The 21,680-nt window shown below is 41.2% G+C and overlaps 1 protein-coding gene across 1 annotated transcript; it reads right to left on the reverse strand.

Moving 5' to 3' along the window:
- Positions 1-96: 96 nt before the first annotated feature.
- gas6 (growth arrest-specific 6) lies at positions 97-21,365 on the reverse strand. The gene is made up of 15 exons (XM_066706344.1): positions 21,110-21,365; positions 20,653-20,813; positions 18,078-18,102; positions 17,374-17,436; positions 13,745-13,867; positions 13,410-13,529; positions 12,919-13,044; positions 11,522-11,643; positions 6,624-6,742; positions 6,018-6,207; positions 5,069-5,233; positions 3,437-3,605; positions 2,805-2,962; positions 1,603-1,831; positions 97-990 (listed from the first exon to the last, which is right to left on the reverse strand). Exons 1-15 carry the CDS (start codon positions 21,177-21,179, stop codon positions 833-835), a joined length of 1,998 nt encoding a protein of 665 aa, XP_066562441.1. The 5' UTR covers positions 21,180-21,365; the 3' UTR covers positions 97-832.
- Between the last annotated feature and the right edge of the window lie 315 nt (positions 21,366-21,680).

Here is a 21,680-nt window from a genome sequence, read left to right on the forward strand (position 1 = left end):
ACGATAGAATAACCTTTGTGCTCTTTGTCTGAAATTAATTTGCTTTTTCTTTTAACTTTGTTTAGTGCAATGTTGTAATAAAAAAAAAAGGACAACTAAAACCCAATCTTATTTATTGTGACTAATTTACACATAGGCTTATCAGGTATAAGAGTTACAAAAGCCAAACCCTGTTTCCCCCGCTCCCTAAATAATCAAAGCTCCATACCGCCGGTCATAACTTTCTGAAAAACTAGATTTTTTTAGTAATCATGTTTATTTTCACTTACTTGATATTTCTGTAAAAAAAAAAAACACACACACAGTCCCACCCAGTCAGCTAAGAACACACTGGGTGATTTTACAGTAAGAAAAAACAATATGAACTTTAAAATATACAATACGAGTACAACCAAAACACAAAAGGTGACGAGAATCAGCTTTAGGAGAAGAGATTGTCCAATAAAGTCAACGTGACGACAGTCTAAACTGTAGTGGGGGAGGATGGGAAAGCAAATTCTTGCAAATTTGACTACATCGTGGGGGTTGCAAGAGAACTCCCTGCCAGCGATGTGAACAGACAACCCCATTTTGGAATGCTTAGGAGCTTAGCATGATTTGAAATTAGACTGAGTTTGAATTTGGCCTGTTTCTTAAAATGTCTTAAAACCATTCAACAGAAAGAATTAAATATTTACACATATATTACAGTACAGTCAAACAAAACTTTTTTAGTTTTGCAGATGACACGTCCTTATCAGTAGCTCAGAAACTGGTGCAGTGCTCTAGTGAATATTCTAGTATAAATAAAATGTGTCATTCTGTAGGAGAGTAAGAACCAAATCAAGCAGTGCTAAGGGTGAGTGAGCGGCTGGGCAGGAGGGCAGGAATGCGATCGGATGTCGTTGTGCTTGTAGAGAGCGTCGTCCACGTCCACGGCTTTTCCATTGATCAGCACTTCCATACAGCCGCTGTAGAAAGCCGAGACTGGGCTGGACACCACCGGCACATCTGGAGAACGGGAGAGGAATGACAATAAATCTACCCGTGACATGACACGACAAATGTCAATAAACTCACATATATACACAATGATACATAAACATTTATATGTAAATAAATATTTAGATTGTTATATACAATAGCAAAACGTAAAGCTAAATTGAGATTTTCTGTATATAAATATAAAATCTACCACCTACGCACAACAGTGAGGTTGACTGGAGGTTTATATCTTGAAGACCCTGCAGTGACCTGTGATAAACAGTCACAAGCATGACAAGCATTTGAACTGACTCTGGCAGAGGAGTTTGCAGTCTAGGTTTTATTACCCATTTTTTACTTCCCAAGCTTACTTGTTTTAATCCTTGTTGCTTTTAACCGTAATTTGAGGGAAATTATCTTGATTTAAAAACGTGCATAATTTATCTTCTGGAATTTCCACTAGAGGATTCAGACAAGATACTGCTTTTTCAATTCCAAATATAATTTATTATACATTGGACAGATTTTTTTTCTTCTCTCTCTCTAAACTGATTTTCAGGTAACACTGCCCACAGTACAGTTTCTGAAACATGTTGCTTTTTGTGGCAGGCTGAGTGGTAAGAGCAGCGCCCTGCTCACCTGGAAGACCCCCCAAGTAGGTTCTGACGGGCCCTGGGATGAGGCTGCCCAGGACAGAGAGCTGTTGCTCCAGCCGTGCCTGGTCCACGTCTATCTGCCCAGCCCTCCCGTCCACCTGCAGCAGCACGAGGTCGTTCCTCACGGTGACATTCAGCGAGCGTGTCTCGGAGTCACAGATCCCCAGCAGGACACTGGACACGATCTCGTCTGCCAGCGACAGCACTGCAAACTGAGAAGGGACAGGAGAACGACAACAGAGATTACCCCCCCATTGTCTCGCCGTCTCTCGGCCACAATTATTCACCACAGAGAAACACTCAGACACCGATACACCATCAATCCACATACAATGCACAGCAGAAAAATAGAAGGTCCCAGTAATTACTCTACCACTCCTCTCTGACCTTGGCCAGGTCTCCGCTCTCAGCTCTGCTCATCTGCAGTTTAGCCAGTAGTGAAGCACAGATGCAGAATTAATGAGCAAATAAAACCTACAGAAATGTCATCTTATGCCAGCTGTGTAGTCTCGTCACTCTGTACTCATCACTTTACCTTATGACTAAATCTTAAATGAAATGTAATTAGTGCTTCACATTTCTAAAGACTTGCATAAATAGCATTTTAAAACTGTAAAGCTTTACTTTAATAGGGTTGGCTACATTTACAATAAGCAGGGCCAGTTCAGTATTAGAGAATTTGATTTAAGGAATTCGTTCATAGCACCCCAAAGTATAAAACATTTATTTTGTAATGAAACATTAAATCAAGAAAAGCTACAAGGTCTGAGACAAATGCGTTCTTTCCACAAAAACATGAAAGGGATGGTCACTTCTCTCTATAGGACTGTGAGGTGCCTGTTCTTTTATGGGGAAGCCAAAACTCAAGGTGACATCATGTATAAGTGCTTTGTGTCCTGAGTCAGACTTGAAGCCATGGACTCCCAAATTGAGAAAAAAATCTTCAGAAAGACTCACCAACTCTTTAATTCATCACTACATAAAAACAGCTGAAAATCAGTGCTGTTCAGGGATTGGTTTTCAATTGAGTTGTTTCTTTAACTTCAAAGAATAAAAACTTAATTGCAGCTGTATTCGTTATTATTGTGTGACTCACTTGTGGCACATGAGTTAGAGTCATACTCTATTAATATGAATACACTGAGCGACTTTGTGAGACACCGGCGAGTAGTAGCCCCAGTGTACCTGCTGCCTGAGCTTCTTCCCGGGGTGATAGTCAGTCAGGGCGACAGACAGGGGCACCGCGTCTCCGCTGACAATGGCGAGCAGGACTCCTGGACTGGAGGATGGCCTGATGCTCAACTGCACGCTGACAGCCCAGTCCACCCCAACACCCTTGTCACCTGACAGGGACACGCCTCATCAGCATCAGCCACCACATGGCCTGGCATCTCGCACACACACACACACACGATGGGAATAGAGCTCCCACAGTATAGCTGAACAGCTTTCAGGCTGAAGGGACTTTTATGAAAGCTATACTAACAAAACGGTAAAGTATATTATTTTCACTCCACATCAGTATACTAGTACTAATTCAGCAGAATAATGGACATATAATGTAGCTCTTAAAGCACTTTCATTTTCAGACCAGTGTCCTGTTTAGTACTGGAGACCTTTCTCTCCATGGGAACACCTCCTAGAAGAAGCACAATCCTGGCTAACTTGTATTTGTTCATTCAATAAATTACATTAAAAAAAAATAGTAATACTTTAAGAATGTATTGTGTGTGCCAAAGACTACCAGAAACAGGTCATCACTGCCAACGACTTCCTGTAAAGCAACACCCTCACTGTTCTGTGTAAAAGACACTTACCGTAACTGACATTGAATGAAGCGAAGCCACTGCCAGGGTAGTAAGAGCCCTTGTCCTCCTCAGAGAAACACTGCATCTTCTCATTCATCTTAATGGTCTCTTGGATGGACGTGTCCTCTCCAGTCAGCCACTTCCAATCCCTCATGCAGCCGTCCAGCCTAGGGTTGATCTGTAGTGAAGAGCCCCATTTACTACTCACAGCGTGAGAACCCCCGTCCGCAGGACTCTGCTCTTGTTTAGAAACAGCAAGTTTACAGGGAGCTCAGGCCAAACTGGGATAGCTGTGCTTTCCCCCTGCATTTCTAAAACTGTTCTGACATCAACTCACTGACCGTGGTCACATATACAGTAGAATCATGCCATTAGCATAAATTGAGTTTTTAAACTGTAGATCGAGAGGGGAACAACCCTAATCTCATGCCCAACTTCCACCTTCCCAAGCAGAAGTATCCGGCAACAAGAGTCCTCTCCCAGAATTCCTTGCTCTGCATCCCTCCTCCACCCCAAACACTGCCTTTGCAGCAGCTCAATCCACCTAGTGTGTGGGGTATGATGGTTAGGTCACCGTTCCCTTAGTCAAGCAAGTCCAGGCCAAAATAAAATAAATTTAGCTTCTACTGCATACGTCTATTGGGGTTGACTCCGGAAAGTCAGGCGCGGCTTCGCACGCATGAAGTTCTGACAAAGCTCCTCTATATCACTATGGAAAGGCTTAGTCTGACGGCATCTTTATGTTGAGGGCAGTATGAAAGAGATCTAAAACACTGAATGTATAACATTGTACATCCACACCTATTCTTCCCCCTAAAATTCACCAGCACCCCCTAGCTTTTGTATATCTGAAGGTATTGGCAGAGCCCCGGCAGGAATGTACGAATACTAAACGACAAAAGCATTATGCTAGAGGTGATATTTTCATTTTTGTTTACTGAAATAGATGAACTGCCAGTCTTGAAGAAGCTGCCCTTAAAGCTCCCAGCATCCTGGCATGACTCACGCTCCCTGGCACACTGCAGCTGAGGGTGGCTGTGAAGCTCATTATGACCTGACAGGACTGCAGGGTGATATCACCTCGTTAAATGTATTTACATTCGCAACTGTAAAACCAAAGGCTGGCAGGCTCTGGGCTAAAATAAAGGGATAGCTGCTTTTGCAATCAAGAGATTAAAATGCCTTTTTTTCCCCTGTGGATTAAAATACGTCCGGACGGGACCTAGGCAGAAACAAGTTGGCACTGAATTTTGACTGAGTCAGCGCTCGAATCATCCACTCTTGCTAGTGAACTGGACCAGACACCCACTTTGGTTTTCTGCTCAGACCTTCGCTCCCACTCCCTCTTGGCTGAATACTTTCATTTCTGGTTCAAAGTTCAGTCCATACTGAATTCATTGCCCCTTCCGTACATTGTATAAGACAGACGTCCAGTCAATCCAATGATATGTAAACCTAAAATGTTAATATCCAGATGAAAGTTGGATCTCATTTTTGCATTTGACTTCACGTTTAAACTTAAAGGGCTGATGAACAATTCAGAAAAAGTCAGAAATTAACCCTGGTGAACATCACTACTGCACTTCCGTTATTTTCCAACGTAGGGAGACAAAATAAATTAATAAATGAAAGAGATCTCACCATGTTCACAAGATCTCCCTCTCTGAAAGGAACCCCCCCGACTGTGAGATTGAGCTCGTGCATGCCTTTCTTCAGTGTGAACAGGTCTCCATTCACAGCTATCTTCATCACAGCTTCCCTGTCGATTTTAATAATCAAACTCCTGCCTTGCTCTTCCACAGAAATCTGGTGACCAAAGCACAGAAGACCAAAATGAACCGCACTTCAATCCGCATTGTGAAAGGCCCCTAAAAGGCAGGATGAATAATATAGAAATATAGCACATAGCAAAAGTAAATCAAACATTTACAGCAAATGTTTTTAAAGTGGGGATAACACTAGCATGAAGCATAACCATAACACGTGTGCATTTCCTTCCCAGAACTAAAAAAAAAAGTATAAATGTTGAAAACTGCCAAATGGTTTTACGGTTATACGCTGTCAAGAATTATTACATGGTAAACAATGATGTAAATGTTTGAAATATTTGAACACTTGCCTTTTCATTTCTTCCAGACATCTATAGGGGATAAACTGAGTGTTCAGTTTCCACTGCCAAATTATAATAAGACATTCAGGAAATATAAAAATATTACTGGAACACATGAATTAATTATTCCCTTAACGGTTTTTCTTCTGACAACATTGCAAAGGCCAAAATCTTCAACTACTGGGAGAAATTAGAAATGCAAAAGATACTAGAAACTAATCTTTTACATGAGTCCCCCACAACACCTTGCTGTAGCCACTGGGATAGTGTGTCTTAAGCTCTTTCTCTGGAGAAGAACAGGGTCTAAGGAGGCCACAGTGAGCCAAACTCTGTGGCAGATTTGTGATGCAGTCTAGCATTGGTCACATATGTGAAATCAAACCCATTTAGCTGGCACTGCAGTCAGAATAGAGCACAGATCGATTAGCATGAATAGCCCACTTGAATGAACCCTGATACCAATCTGAAAGCTGAACTCACTTTGTGCCAAAGTCCGTCATTTACAGTTGGTCCACTGCTGGTCACTCGGTTGATTGGTCCATATTTCAGCTGTAGCTCCAACTTCCCATGGTGCATTGATAGAACTATCCAGGAGCTGTTCAGATGGCCACCAGCAAAAAAGATAACGCCCTCTGGATCGAATGTCTTTATGTCAAACTCTGCACTAAACCTAAAGACAAGGAGATATCCCATTTTATTATGAGGATTATTATTCTTATTTATGTTATTTATCATATTTTAGATTTAATCCTTTTCCAAGGTAACTCACATGCATTTACAAGCACTAATACACGTTAAATCACCCATCTATCCATCCATCCATATCTAATAACAGTTTCATCCAGTACAGGGCTGCAGCGAGCTGGAGCCAAACCCAGTGGCCACAGGGCACAAGGCAGGGCAAGCCCTGGATGTGACGCCAGCCCATTGCAGAAACATGAGACCATAACAGACAGGAGATTGGAGAAAGAAAATGGACAGGACTGTTGAGTTAGTATGGGGTTTTCCTATGAAGTGTGTAAATGTAAAATACTTTCCCATTAAAACAGTATTTTCCTATGAAGTGTGTGGTATCCTGCTGCTCACCCAGTTTGCACCTTTCGCCGGAATCGCAGTCTGATGACCGGGACCCCACTGAACATCCTGCCCAGGTACAGAGACTTTGGATTTCTCTTCACATTCAGAGACATGCATGGCTCGATGCTCTATGAGAGAGAGAGGCAATATAATTAACCTGGGGCTCACTATCATAACAACTCCTTTGCATTTTAAAGGTTTAACAATGATATTAACTTATTATTATAATAATAGTACAATAAAAGTATTAGAAAGAAATATATATATTGGAAAACTTCCAAAACTCGCCAGGTCTCCAATAGCTGTCGGGTTGATTTGCATAATCATGTAAATAAAAGCCGATCTATAATAAATGACTGGTTACTTTACAATGTTTTAAAAATAAAGAAAAGGGAAATCAATACAGTTTCTAAAGATGCATTAACACAATTGAAACAACCTTCCAGAATATATTTATGTGAACTTTTATTTCTAGTTTTTGCATCTTTCTTGTTTTCAGTAAATATATACCGTATATTAATTATAAAAACACCATCACGTGTTTTTATTAATTTATTTCTCACTTTAACTATACACTATATATATACAGCTCTGGGAAAAATTAAGAGGCCGCTGCATTTTTTTTCTTAAATCAGCATCCCTACATGTATGGCAGTCATTCCATTCCATTCATATTTCTATTTGGAATTTGGGAGAAATGTTGTCAGTAGTATATAGAATAAAACAAAAATGTTCATTTTACCCAAACACATACCTATAAATAGTAAAACCAGAGAAACTGATAATTTTGCAGTGGTCTCCTATTTTTTTCCAGAGCTGTATATACACCGATCAGCCAGAACATTATGACCACCTGCCTAATATTGTGTAGGTCCCCATTTTGCCGCCAAAACAGCCCTGACCCGTCGAGGCATGGACTCCACTAGACCTCTTAAGCTTTGCTGTGGTATCTGGCACCAAGACGTTAGCAGCAGATCCTTTAAGTCCTGTAAGTTGCGAGGTGGGGCCTCCATGGATCGGACTTGTTTGTCCAGCACATCCCACAGATGCTCGATTGGATTGAGATCTGGGGAATTTGGAGGCCAAGTCAACACCTTGAACTCGTTGTTATGTTCCTCAAACCATTCCTGAACCATTTTTGCTTTGTGTCAGGGGTGTATTATCCTGCTGAAAGAGGTCAATGCCATCAGGGAATACCGTGTCCATGAAAGGGTGTACATGGTCTGCAACAATGCTTAGGTAGGTGGTACGTGTTAAAGTAACATCCACATGAATGGCAGGACCCAAGGTTTCCCAGCAGAACATTGCCCAAAGCATCACACTGCCTCGGCCGGCTTGCCTCCTTCCCATAGTGCATCCTGGTGCCATGTATTCTCCAGGTAAGCGACGCACACACACCCGGCCATCCGCGTGATTCATCAGACCAGGCCACCTACTTCCATTGCTCTGTGGTTCAGTTCTGATGTTCACGTGCCCACTGTAGGTGCTTTCGGCAGTGGACAGGGGTCAGCATGGGCACCCTGACGGGTCTGCGGCTACGCAGCCCCATACGCAACAAACTGTGATGCACTGTGTGTTCTGACACCTTTCTATCAGAACCAGCATGAACTTTTTCAGCAATTTGAGCTACAGTAGCTCGTCTGTTGGATCGGACCACACGGGCCAGCCTTCGCTCCCCACGTGCATCAATGAGCCTTGGCCGCCCATAACCCTGTCGCCGGTTCACCGCTTTTCCTTCCTTGGACCACTTTTGATAGGTACTGACCACTGCAGACCGGGAACACCCCACAAGAGCTGCAGTTTTGGAGATGCTCTGACCCAGTCGTCTAGCCATCACAATTTGGCCCTTGTCAAAGTCGCTCAGATCCTCACGCTGCCCATTTTTCCTGCTTCTAACACATCAACTTTGAGGACAAAATGTTCACTTGCAGCCTAATATATCCCACCCACTGACAGGTGCCATGATAATGAGATTATCAGTGTTATTCACTTCACCTGCCAGTGGATATAATGTTATGGCTGATCGGTGTATATATAGTATATTTGTATTGCTGTTCATTATAGTGATTGAACTGTCAATTGCAACATAAACAATACATTAGTGAAGTATAATGTTGATGGTTTGGTTTAAAGCGTATTTCCACAGTTTTGTTGAAGTGCTTTTTGTTTATTTAGTGAGAGTTCACAGTATAGACTGCAGAATTACCGGTATCTTGTTTTCAATGTACAGTGTATAGTTCACCATACATTCAATGTGATTTGTTTTCATCTTTGGAAAGCAAATTATTAAAAAATAATAATTTTAAAAATAAATCAATAAAAGCCTGGCCTATTAGCCTACTTCTACAATGAAGCAATGTTTCCAAGGTCTTACCCTGCATTAGTTCACAAAGTCTTTTTATTTATGAATGTTTAATACAAACGCCAGTCTCCTTCAAACGCTGGTCTCCAATTGATGCCGGGGCTTCTTGCAGTTATTTGGAATAAACTCAGGGGGTATTTAAATTAAGTTTTACGGTGTATATATATATGGATATTTTCAAAATACGCAGAAAAAAATCTACTTTAGTTTTAGACCACAGAATGAGAAAAATTTGACATTTTACCACAGATTTACTTAATAAGAAAAAAACAAAAAAAAACAAAGACACAGCTGGTTATCTGTAAAGATGAAGAAAAGTGTGTGTGTGTATTATATATATACAGTGAGGGAAAAAAGTATTTGATCCCCTGCTGATTTTGTACGTTTGCCCACTGACAAAGAAATGATCAGTCTATAATTTTAATGGTAGGTGTATTTTAACAGTGAGAGACAGAATAACAACAAAAAAATCCAGAAAAACGCATTTCAAAAAAGTTATACATTGATTTGCATGTTAATGAGGGAAATAAGTATTTGACCCCTTCGACTTAGTACTTGGTGGCAAAACCCTTGTTGACAATCACAGAGGTCAGACATTTCTTGTAGTTGGCCACCAGGTTTGCACACATCTCAGGAGGGATTTTGTCCCACTCCTCTTTGCAGATCCTCTCCAAGTCATTAAGGTTTCCAGGCTGACGTTTGGCAACTCGAACCTTCAGCTCCCTCCACAGATTTTCTATGGGATTAAGGTCTGGAGACTGGCTAGGCCACTCACTCCAGGACCTTGATGTGCTTCTTCTCGAGCCACTCCTTTGTTGCCTTGGCTGTGTGTTTTGGGTCATTGTCATGCTGGAATACCCATCCACGACCCATTTTCAATGCCCTGGCTGAGGGAAGGAGGTTCTCACCCAAGATTTGACGGTACATGGCCCCGTCCATCGTCCCTTTGATGCGGTGCAGTTGTCCTGTCCCCTTAGCAGAAAAACACCCCCAAAGCATAATGTTTCCACCTCCATGTTTGACGGTGGGGATGGTGTTCTTGGGGTCATTCCTCCTCCTCCAAACACGGCGAGTTGAGTTGATGCCAAAGAGCTCGATTTTGGTCTCATCTGACCAAAACACTTTCACCCAGTTCTCCTCTGAATCATTCAGATGCTCATTGGCAAACTTCAGACGGGCCTGTACATGTGCTTTCTTGAGCAGGGGGGCCTTGCGGGCGCTGCAGGATTTCAGTGCTTCACGGCATAGTGTGTTACCAATTGTTTTCTTGGTGACTATGGTCCCAGCTGCCTTGAGATCATTAACAAGATCCTCCCGTGTAGTTCTCGGCTGATTCCTCACTGTTCTCTTGATCATTGAAACTCCACGAGGTGAGATCTTGCATGGAGCCCCAGACCGAGGGAGACTGACAGTTATTTTGTGTTTCTTCCATTTGCGAATAATCGCACCAACTGTTGTCACCTTCTCACCAAGCTGCTTGGCGATGGTCTTGTAGCCCATTCCAGCCTTGTGTAGGTCTACAATCTTGTCCCTGACATCCTTGGACAGCTCTTTGGTCTTGGCCATGATGGAGAGTTTGGAATCTGATTGATTAATTGCTTCTGTGGACAGGTGTCTTTTATACAGGTAACGAGCTGAGATTAGGAGCACTCCCTTTAAGAGAGTCTCAGCTCGTTACCTGCATAAAAGACACCTGGGAGCCAGAAATCTTGCTGATTGATAGGGGATCAAATACTTATTTCCCTCATTAACATGCAAATCAATGTATAACTTTTTTGAAATGCATTTTTCTGGATTTTTTTGTTGTTATTCTGTCTCTCACTGTTAAAATACACCTACCATTAAAATTATAGACTGATCATTTCTTTGTCAGTGGGCAAACGTACAAAGTCAGCAGGGGATCAAATACTTTTCTCCCTCACTGTATATAGATCAGGTATTTCTACATGTACATTTTAAAACTGACAAAGTGAAGCTAGTCCTATTTCCGTCTTTGACCGCATTACACGCATTAAAATTGACACTTGCACACAGGTCTGAATTGCGATACATGACGTGGCACACCACAGTGATGCTTTAATGCCAGTGGGAACCACAACTCATGGTTTGCAGAGCAGGGGTGGCTTTGTAACAATCACCCCTGATGCTGGTGCGGTGTGTGTTTGCCGGGCGAAAGCCTGTAATCTTGAAATGAAGGAACAATTTTCATTGCTTGGTGAGTCACACTGCAGCTATGGGGTTTAAGTAACATAAAAAGAAATCTGGCTGTTCAGATTGGAGAGCTTAGTGAAAAACAACTCTCATTACCAAACCACAACATGCAGGGCTGAACCTGAAGATACACAGTGAATTACTGACATCCTACTGTACAGCAAACCCTCAGCCACAGCTTTTCCAATGCCAGACATATTCACATTACAATTGCTGGGCGTTTTCATGGGTTTGTGTAGAGCACTCCAATACAATACCATGAAACGACAACATGCTTTCCAGTATGGCACATAAATGCAGCCCAAACTGTAATTCAGAGGGTAACGAAGGGTACCTCACAGCTTGTCAGATCCCGTGCTAACTTCACTCCTTTTCTCCCATCGCAGTAACACCGATAGCTACCAGGAGTGTTCACACACGTCTCTGAGCACACGTCCGATCCACACTCATCAACATCTGGAACAACAAAGCACAGGGGCTTCAGGACAGAGGCAGCTGAGAAGCTCCCAGATGTATTGAGCAATGTGTTGACAGAGAGCAAGGCACTGCACTGGACCAGACACCACATTACTGTACAGATGCTTCTAAAAATTAAATCCTACTAAAAAGGAATAAACAAAGTTATGCATCTTAATGTAGAGTGACCTAAAGCTTCTGCTTTAGACAATTCACTGATGCATACATACAAATATGTAATGCAGCAATTTATGTAATTTATATTAAAACTACAATAGTAAACAAAATGGCAATACTATTGAGGATTTTCAAAATGTGTTTCTCTAATGTTAAAAAAAAAACAACTTCCACTGTGCATATGAAGCAATCTAACTACAATATTATAAATCAAATGTAAACTATCAAATCTCTAGATGCCATTTATAAGCTGAACATGCTTTTATATTCTAGGCAATACAATGTTCTGCTTTTCAGACACTTACAGTGGCTCTCAAAAGTATTCACCCCCTTGGACTTTTCCATATTTCATTGTGTTACAACATGTAATCAGAATGGATTTAAATCAGGAGTTTTTGCCACTGATCAACATAGAACATGTCCATAATGTCAACGTGAAAAAAATAATCTGCAGATGGTTCCAAATTAATTACAAATACAAAACAGAAAAAACTTGAATGCATAAGTAATTACCTGCTTTGCTGGATCTAAAATGCTCATACATTTTTTTTTTTAAACACATTCCTGTCTTTTAATATAAATATTTTTAAAAGTAGCAAAAACAAGTAGGATACTCAAGCATACTCTGATGCATACATTTTTTTTTTTCAAACTTTTTTAAGAACAGCTGAAAAAAATATTAGAAAGTTGTTCTTAAATGCAATATTTTGGTTTAATACCATTCATAGACGCCATTGATTTAAAGGACCGATATTCCTTTTCATAACAAGAATATAATGTTTTGCATTCCACCTTAATGCAGTCTACTGGGGAAGGTTGCTTTGGGATTCTTGCTCACAGAGATTTAGCACTTCAGTGACTTCAGTGCATTCCTTAGACTCCTACATGAAACAAGGTGGTCATGCATCAGCTTGCAATAGAGATACACATCATTATTTTTCAATAACAGAATCTGAATAGAGCATTAGGTTTTTTCTGTATTCCTCCTGTGTTTCAGCTATTCACAACAGACACAATCTCATCTATACAACCTATATAAAACTCTAGGCTATAACTAGCTCAATTGTATGTTTCTGTTCACAAAAAGCATAAACTCACCTAGACATGCCTTTGTGACGTTATCATAATAGTATCCCTCTGGGCAAAGGCATCTGTATGTCCCCTCTAGGTTGCTGCAGGTTGCTGTTCCACAGATATCTGGGGTTGTTCTGCATTCATTCACGTCTGGAACAAAAGGGTGTCCAGATAATCAGACACCAACCTCACATATCACTGCTGCTCCCTCGTGCACATCCAACTGCCAATGACATACTGGCTTTCAATGTATTTATCTGTTTTGATATGCCATGTTCATAGGACCTCTGAAAAGATGACTAACAATATCCTTTAGTAATAAAACAAACACTCAACTGATGAACTGGCTGGTTGCCCCATTAGACCACTCTGAGGTAATATTGCCCCTAAAAAGGAGTAATTCTGTGCCTTTGTTTTTCATCACATGCAGAACAGAGAAAACGTTTAATCACATACCAATGCTATGCTATATAAGTCATGTGCATTGGAAGAGAGGGTTACTCAAAAGTCCTCACCTGCACATTTGTGCCTGTCTGCAAGGGCATAACCAGGCAAACAGGAGCACCTGTAACTCCCTATGGTGTTGACACACACATGGTCACAGCCTCCCTTCTTCCATAAGCACTCATTTACATCTGTTGGTAGAAGAGACACGTGTTTTCATGCAGACAAGATATTGCACGTTGAGAAGCCAAAAAACAAGAAATATGAATCACATATTAACATACTTAAATTACAAACACTTGACTGGATTCTCTGTTACCATCTTATTCCATGCTCCAAAATAATTTCCAAAATTAAATGTCTCTTATATGAGGGATTTGTTCCTCGTAGGGTAGGGTCACTGTACCTTTTTCACACTGGATTCCTGTCCAGCCAGTGAAGCAGTGGCACTTGAAATCTCCCTTCTTGTCCTCACACCGTGAAGTCCCCTTTGGGTTACATGGTGAAGGGGAGCACTGGTCTGGAATATCTGACAAAACAACCAAAACAAGACAGATGATGACAAAATGTGCAAATGCGAAAACAAAGGTCGCACACCCATTTCTACAGATCTTCAGATCATACGTATACGTAAGTTATAATAGCGTTGGGGAGAGGGTTTTTGTAACTGGAATGGTTTAACCTAAATGTAATTAAGTCTTATTGCACAATGCTGTGAAACTGGTCTAATGACATCACTGTTGCAAAAACACTACAGAACACATCCTGGAGCAAAAAACAAGAAATATAAATAATTAGCTACTGTTGTGCAAAGGTTTCACATATCATGCTTTTTATTTTCAATACATTTGGCTTCAACCCAATATAGACAACTGTTCCCAGATGGGTTTTATTTAAACAACCTTTGAGAACCCCTGATTTAAAACCAATGATGATGTTTTAAAGAAAGTAACAAGTGCGGGCTTGAACAGAGCTCCGCACGGCACACTTACAGTGTGGCAAAAAGTGAAAGCAGCCTTTCAGACACCATCACAAGGACAAAAGAAGTCAAGTTTCGGCTTGCTTGGAATGTTTTCAATACAACTCCGAGCCTGTGGTTCTCTATACTGTGCCCACATGGACATGCGCAATGAAACTCACTCAAAGGTTCTCAGGAGATCCCAACATTTCCACTTCAGGATGAGGGCACTCTTGGAATGTGTGTGTGGATACAGTTGCTTCCTTTAGGATAAGTCATGGGCCACATTTCAGGAAGCAAAGAAAAAATATATATTTCTGGAAAAATAAACTACAAGTAGCTAGACAGAAATTCAAACAACAAGACCAACAAAAGCACTACTTACTGAGTCCCACAGACTGAAGATTATTCCAAACAGCAAACCAGCACACAGCAAGCATAGCTTTCATGCTTACCTTCTCCCTAAGGTATGCATTTATTTTTACTTGTTGAATGTAAAGTATAAAAAAAATGAAGGGCTACATAAGTTTTACTGTTAGTTAAGACACTACCGGCCTTACGTTCGCTTTGCGCCAGCTGTGTTCTTTTACGTCAACTGAAACCAAACTGCTCGGTGGCTTCCCCTGATTTTCTTCATCGACTTGAAAGAGAGTTCTCTATATAGGTCTTAATTTCAGGCTTTTCATTAATTTTTCAAACCAATAAACACAACAAGCAAAACAACCTGCACATAAGAAAGCTATATCATCTGTACACTGCGAATAAAGCCATAATCCGCCTGGTTTCAGCTGTGTTTTCTAGCTAAACGCTTGAGCTTGTTTTTGTTACATTTTCTTGAGTTCCATCAATAATGGATTCAAAGGCTGCTGGGGTCGGTCGATCAGAGGTGACTATGAGAAATGTATAGTCTTCATATAGAGCTTTATGGCTGAAGATTTAGATGATGGGATGCAGAGATTGTTTGGAAGCACAACAAACCAAATAGCTCTAACTTTTAAAGGGCGTCTATTTTTTGATTGTTAAAATACACATTTTAGAAACAATAAAACCTTCCAGTAGTGAAAGCCATCTTCATATCTAATATTAGGATTCAAGCTAATAAACACAGCCGATAATAGAGTGATGTATAGCAGATTTCAGACTGTAATACAACACAATCATAGTAGTATGTCTCTCTCGCTTTTAGCTTTCAAAGTGGCCTCATAGAGGCTTTTTTCTCCTTCCTAAACATTCTTGTTTTTGAATGTATAAACATTTGTATAACTAGAGATTATCTTGCCACTTCTGTCATAAATGCAAAAGGACCAAAGACATTACTTTAACTACATACATCAATGCACACAGCTCAACCACAGGCAAAAATGTTCCCAGCAACATCTCCTTATAATTAAGGTGGACATGAAAATAAAAGGGTAGCTCAATCAACAATCCCTTTTCTGTCTGAACCACACTTCTTGCCAATTCCCTGATGGAAGAATGGTGCCATGTTCTGTTAGATATCTGCCAACATAAAGCTGGCAATTTTAGTAAAAGGGTCCATGCCGTGATGCCCACACTTCATTAAATATTGGATGCACAGATGAAATATAAACTCTTTGCACTTTTGCTTGCAGTCACAGTACTGTAGTGTCCAGGGAAAAAGCTAGGCTTCTACTAGCACTCTACTCTGCCTAATCCACATTAAGATCCTGTGGAGATTAATTTTTATTTTGTAGAATTATTTTAATTGGCAATACAGTGCACATTTTAAAGTAGTCCTGCACTAAATGTCAAAGTTTTGATATTTTTCCACTTAATCTTAGGGTGTGTTCACACTTGGCAGGTTTGGTTAGATTAAAACGAACTCTGGTGCGATTGCTCTGTTAGTGCGGTTCATCTGAACAAGTGTGAACGCTGCCACCCCAACCTTGGCGCGCACCAAACAAGTGGACCGAGACCGCCTGAAAAGTGGGTCTCGGTCACCTTCCAAACGAACTCTGGTGCGGTTCGATTCATTTATGAACGCAACATGGATCAAAGACGTCTAAACGGACCAATAATAGGATGAAATGTCACAAGATGCGACCCATAGAGCGGGAACAGCGGTGTACGCTACTCACAACAAAATGAGCAGACGGCAAACATGGAGCAATGAGGAGGAAAAGCTACTTATTAACATTTGGTCCGACGAGCATATTCCCAGCATACTCAAAAAAAACACACAAAAATGCTCAAAGTGTTCAAAATGTTCAGAGATAGGTTGAGGGAAAGCTGGTTCAACAGGAGTGTGGAGCAGTGCCGCATTAAAGTGAAGAAGCTGCGTCAACAGTACATAAACAGTTTTGCCTCCTTTACACATTTTATGTGCTCCTCGTTTGTTCTCAGCTGGTGTGAATACCACCATATAAACACAAAACCAACGAGCGCATTTAGCCCAGGAGACAGCATGGTTTTGGATGTTCGGCTGCGAAAGTATGACACGCAAATCCGTGAAGCGTTCCAATTTGTTTTTTTTTTTAATGTACGATGTTCGACAAGTTCCGTCGCAAATTTTACGTCATAAAAGCTGTCCGATCAGGTTGTGACCTTATCCTTATGCCTTTTGTTTAGGTTTGGTGTTAAAAATGCCAGTGTGAACGCTAAGCGAACCAGGACTAAATGTATCATTTTCGTTTTTGGTCCGGACCAAGAGAACCAAACTAGAAGTGTGAACACACCCTTAGTGTCGTGGTGAACTGTACTCTACCATTCATCAAATGGTACATCTGTATTGAATAAGAACTTTAAGCTACACCACCCCCTCATCCCATAAGTCATTGTATAATGATTGTAAGGTCCGAAACATCTATACAACAGCACATTCAATGTCCCAAATTGGACATCTCAATGCACAGTCCTTAGCCAGGAAAGATGCCTGCTGTATGTGTCCCCTGTTGCCTTCACAAGCACCAGACTATGCCCGACCAGGACAGCACTGGGGACAGGACACTGCCTCGGTCACGGCTGTTATTTTTAAACTCACATCACTGGCATTAATTGTAAATAATTCCAAAATTATCCATCAGAATAAAGAATGCTTTTAAAGCTGAGATACTCACTGTGTACACAGGTAAGCAGATCCTGTCTCTTCTTTTCTGAATCTCCAAACTTCTCAATGCAAGCTTCCACGTAAAACAAAACAAAAACAAACAAACAAACAAAACAGGGTTTGAATGACAGCTCAGTTTCCATGTCAACTCAGAAATCTGCAGTGACTGAAGGAACATTCCGACTAAGTATCAAATGCTTTATTTTCCCCATGATATGACCTAGATACTGAAACTAGAAGATTTAATAACTGCTTTTGGTCAAAATAAAAATGCATAATAGAACCAGACACTCAGATTTTCACTCATCTATTTATGGGAGTCAATACGATTCAGTTTTTTCCTCTGTGCTCTACATTCACCAATATTTCCCAATGGAAACTCCATTGGCTGGTTTCACAGACTTCATTAGCAGTAGCTTAATACTACTCTATCTAAAACAATCAGTCTATGACTAGTCCACTTTGATTTTGGGTCTGTAAATCCAGGCCTAAATCTGATGAATGTATATATAATAAACACGATAAATGAAGAGATTTATGGATGCGTAACTATGTTCAGCTGAGTTGCAGCCTTGCCGCAGTCTACTGTTAGTTAATTACTTTGGTGTCCAAACCCAACATGTGCATTTTGTGAAGCTCTGCACAAAAATCAACCTGTTTCTACCTGGTGACTCAGGGGACTAATTTACATTTAAAAGTGAAAACAAGACTTACCTAAGTACTTTGGATAAAAGTATTCCTGAAGGGAAAAGGAAAAAAAGTTAAATGAAAGCCAGCCCCAGACTAGTGACCCGTCTGTAATCATGTCTGGGGGAAATGAGTAATACCTTCCTTCATAGAAAGCCTAATCACACGGACCAGGCGGTTTTATTTAGAACACATTAAACTTGGTTGGTGGAAATAGTCTGCTGTCGGACTGTAATCAGGTGTCAATAAGAACATATTCATGTGACTAAAAATCTGTCGTTTTCAGAACCGCTATCAAACAATACCATCATGGCTGAAGACACAAGGATAACACTGGACAGTCTAACAATGTCATGTTAAAGTTTGAAATTCAATCAGAGGACACAACTTTCCATATATACAAATGCACCCAGAAAGCCGAAATTACATGTTTTTAACCTTGTGGGATTTTTACAATTGTGCCCGTCACTCTCTGGGTTGCTGACCCTGAACATGTTGCAATAATATCAGTGGCATAACATAAATAATGTCAATCACCTGCTTCCACAATCATATTGATTCAATACTCCTGATTCAGTGAACCCGTAACCCAACCCTAGGACTCTGAACATTTTTTTTAAAGGCATTAATTTAAATTGTATATTCAGATATAAAAACATGACTCAGAAGATCATGCATTTATTATACCACCCAGAGTTTTGGTTGCTGTGTGATTTATATTTTATATTATACCCATTCTCCTGCATTACTAACAAATTCTGGCCCATCCCTTTCCACTCTCATTTGAATACTGCAGCAGTAAAATGACTGCTATTGTCTGGGTGTTTCTCTCAGAGGGGCTGTTTATTAAATCCTGCTTGGAAAATGTAAACACCCAGAATATAATTTATTACAAAGTGTCTAACTTACCAATAATGTATCTGACCTCTCCTTCTCCTCAAACATATTACCCAAGGACAATTTCAGTTTTCAATGAAAAGGAAAGGATTTGAGCTAAATGAGCACATAATGCTTTTACTAACTGACTAATTCTCAACATGCAGGTGCTGCAAGGTCCTAAAAAATGGTTTACACAGACAATGGCTGCCTGGCTTTAGCCACTGCCTTGTCCCCTCCCTATTCTTCTCAAAGAGCAAACCTGTTTCTGTGCCCACTGCGAAGAGGAGAACCAAATGGCGTACCAAATTATAGGACTCATTTCTATTGGGACTGGTTCTGCTGCAATGCATAAGTCGCCCACTAAATAAGATTGCTGTTTATTATCAGTACAAAATATCTACTTACAGCAGTTACTGCAGTGTAACTACGTCAATACCCAGAGGGCATCACCTGGAGTTTGTCCAACGATTTCCCTTAACATTCTGCATGAGCTCAGCAATAACCAGCAGAGAAAGCACACAGGCCAGATGCATTCATATTTATGCAGTTTTCATATTGATACGCTTAAGTAATTTATCATATAGAGGGATTGTTTTAAAAAAAAAACAGCAGCACTTCATTGTATGTGTGTACCATGATATTAACCCCTGTCCAAATCCCATTTCCTTCTCTTTTTGTCCATAATAGATCTGGGTCGTTTTAATGGAAAATACTGAAGCAAATATTCCCCACAGCCCTGTGCTCCTGCTGTCCCTATGCTGCCGAGATTCATGGTGCGGAAGAGGAGTAAACTAAGCCACGTTTTCTGTCAGTGCTAAATTAAAAGACCCGAATCCTACCCTCTCCTTGTTTCAAGATGACTGCTGAGCCCTGGGGAAATACTACACAGATCAGGTGCCACCTAGTTCCACATGATAATAAGAAAATCTGTTTTTTTTTTTTGACACGAGTAAAGGAGAGTTCCCTCTGAGAGGTGCCCTTTCCCAGCCCAGTACCCAACTCACAGGAAGTCTGAGGTCAAGAAAACACAGTGTCATATCAAACAGTATACTATGATCCTGAGAAAGCGGCCATGCAGCGTATCATGTTCCCTTTACAGAAGACTCCATCATTGCACTCATATGCCTTTGTATCATTTTTAATATATTTTACCACCGATTATTATTTATAATTTCAGAAACACTATATAATACACACGGACTGAACCCAACCTAACATGCTGCTGTCACCAACAGGGCAGGAGAGAAACAGACCAATTCACTCTGCAGAAGTATTTAACTAAACCTGCACTTTTCATGACCCTTGCCCTCACAGACTGGCCTGGGCAGTCAATACAGCCAGACAAACAGAAAACACTTCAAATATCGACATCCCTTCTTTACTACACCACTGAAGGGGTAGGTCAATAAATGATGCAATGATGAATGCCAATTAGTGTTCATCAGAGACTAAGCAAATCAGCAGTCGTGCGGCACAGATCTGCGCAGTTTCAGGAGCTGCGCTGCTCCACCAATGGGATCGATGGGAATCTGCAGATCTGCGCTACACAAACGCGACCGCCAGACGGATTTAACTCCTACATTGCAGGTGCACACAGGACTGAGCTGCCGTGCAGAATTGGTGGGTTTGAATGCTATGGTACACGAAGCGATATTCAGTATGATTCTTCGGATGATGTATGATAAGGACACCGTTAATGTAACAGCAGCAGGCGTGTGCTCACAGTCTCCGGGTCGTTCTCGAAGACCTCCCTGGCTTCCTCCTTGCTGCACTTCTCCTCCACGCACTCCCGCTCCAGATGCCCCTGCTTGGTCTCCTCAAAAACGTGATTCGCCCTCCTCTGTCTGCCCAGGAACTGGTGAGCCTCTTTCGGGGACAATGCGACTGAAACATGGACACGCATGTCAACACAAAGTGCACAACACTACAGCCTATTCCCCTTAACCATGTTTTTGGGTGGTCAGCTACAGCACGGATGCCCCTCAATATGCTCTTCTTATGAATTAACTCCTCCAGTACCAAGGCATTCACAAAAAGATGCTCGGAATTGAAAGTGCAGCTAACGACATACTCACACTTCTGCTGTGGAAATGAGACTGGGGTTTATAAGCTAATCTTGCACCGCGACGCTTTTTCAGAAAACGCCAGGGAGAGAAAACAGCCGCAGACCAAGTACTCACACTGCGCAGAGCCCGAGAAGAGCGCGAACAGCAGCCACAGCGCCAGCAGCTCCGCGCAGCTCGGCGGCATGTTTGTTTGCGTGCGTCAGCTCGGGGACGTTTCCCTGCAGGGTCGGCAGCTCCGGCTCCTCGTCTGCAGCCCGTGATGACACGCACTGCGCTGCGCTGCGCTGCGGCTGCCGAGTCTGCTCTGCTTTCGCTTGCATGCACGCAGCTTGGAGATCAGTTGGAGGGTGTGTTGCTGATGAGCTGTAATAGAATTAATTTTCCAATGTGCTCGACTGTGGTGTAAATGCATTTTGAACTTCCGCCCTTCTGTTGCATCATTTCAACTGATATAAGTGTTGACACATCTCACATTTGAGTTTATATGTACATGTTTGCATTGCTCTAGTTTCATCCTTGTGACCTTCACAATCACCTGCTACTGTAGGTACTAGAATTGCCTGATTTGTTTTCCCTTCAAGGAGTTTATTTTATGATGCAACAATGTCATATGTATACAAACGTATAAACATGAACTTAGTTAAAAGTGAATTTTATTTTCTATTATTTACAATGATTATTATTT

This window comes from Amia ocellicauda, chromosome 6, assembly GCF_036373705.1.
Source record: "Amia ocellicauda isolate fAmiCal2 chromosome 6, fAmiCal2.hap1, whole genome shotgun sequence".
Classification (NCBI taxonomy): Eukaryota; Metazoa; Chordata; class Actinopteri; order Amiiformes; family Amiidae; genus Amia; species Amia ocellicauda.

Excerpts from the sequence above, each read along its gene's own strand:
- gas6 (XM_066706344.1), bottom strand. The coding sequence starts at position 21,179 with ATGCCGCCGAGCTGCGCGGAGCTGCTGGCGCTGTGGCTGCTGTTCGCG. Across the intron at positions 11,644-12,918 it reads CGTCACAAAGGCATGTCTAG|ATGTTGATGAGTGTGGATCG; the intron begins GTGAGTTTATGC and ends TTGTTGTTCCAG. Across the intron at positions 2,963-3,436 it reads TTCATTCAATGTCAGTTACG|GTGACAAGGGTGTTGGGGTG; the intron begins GTAAGTGTCTTT and ends TGTCCCTGTCAG.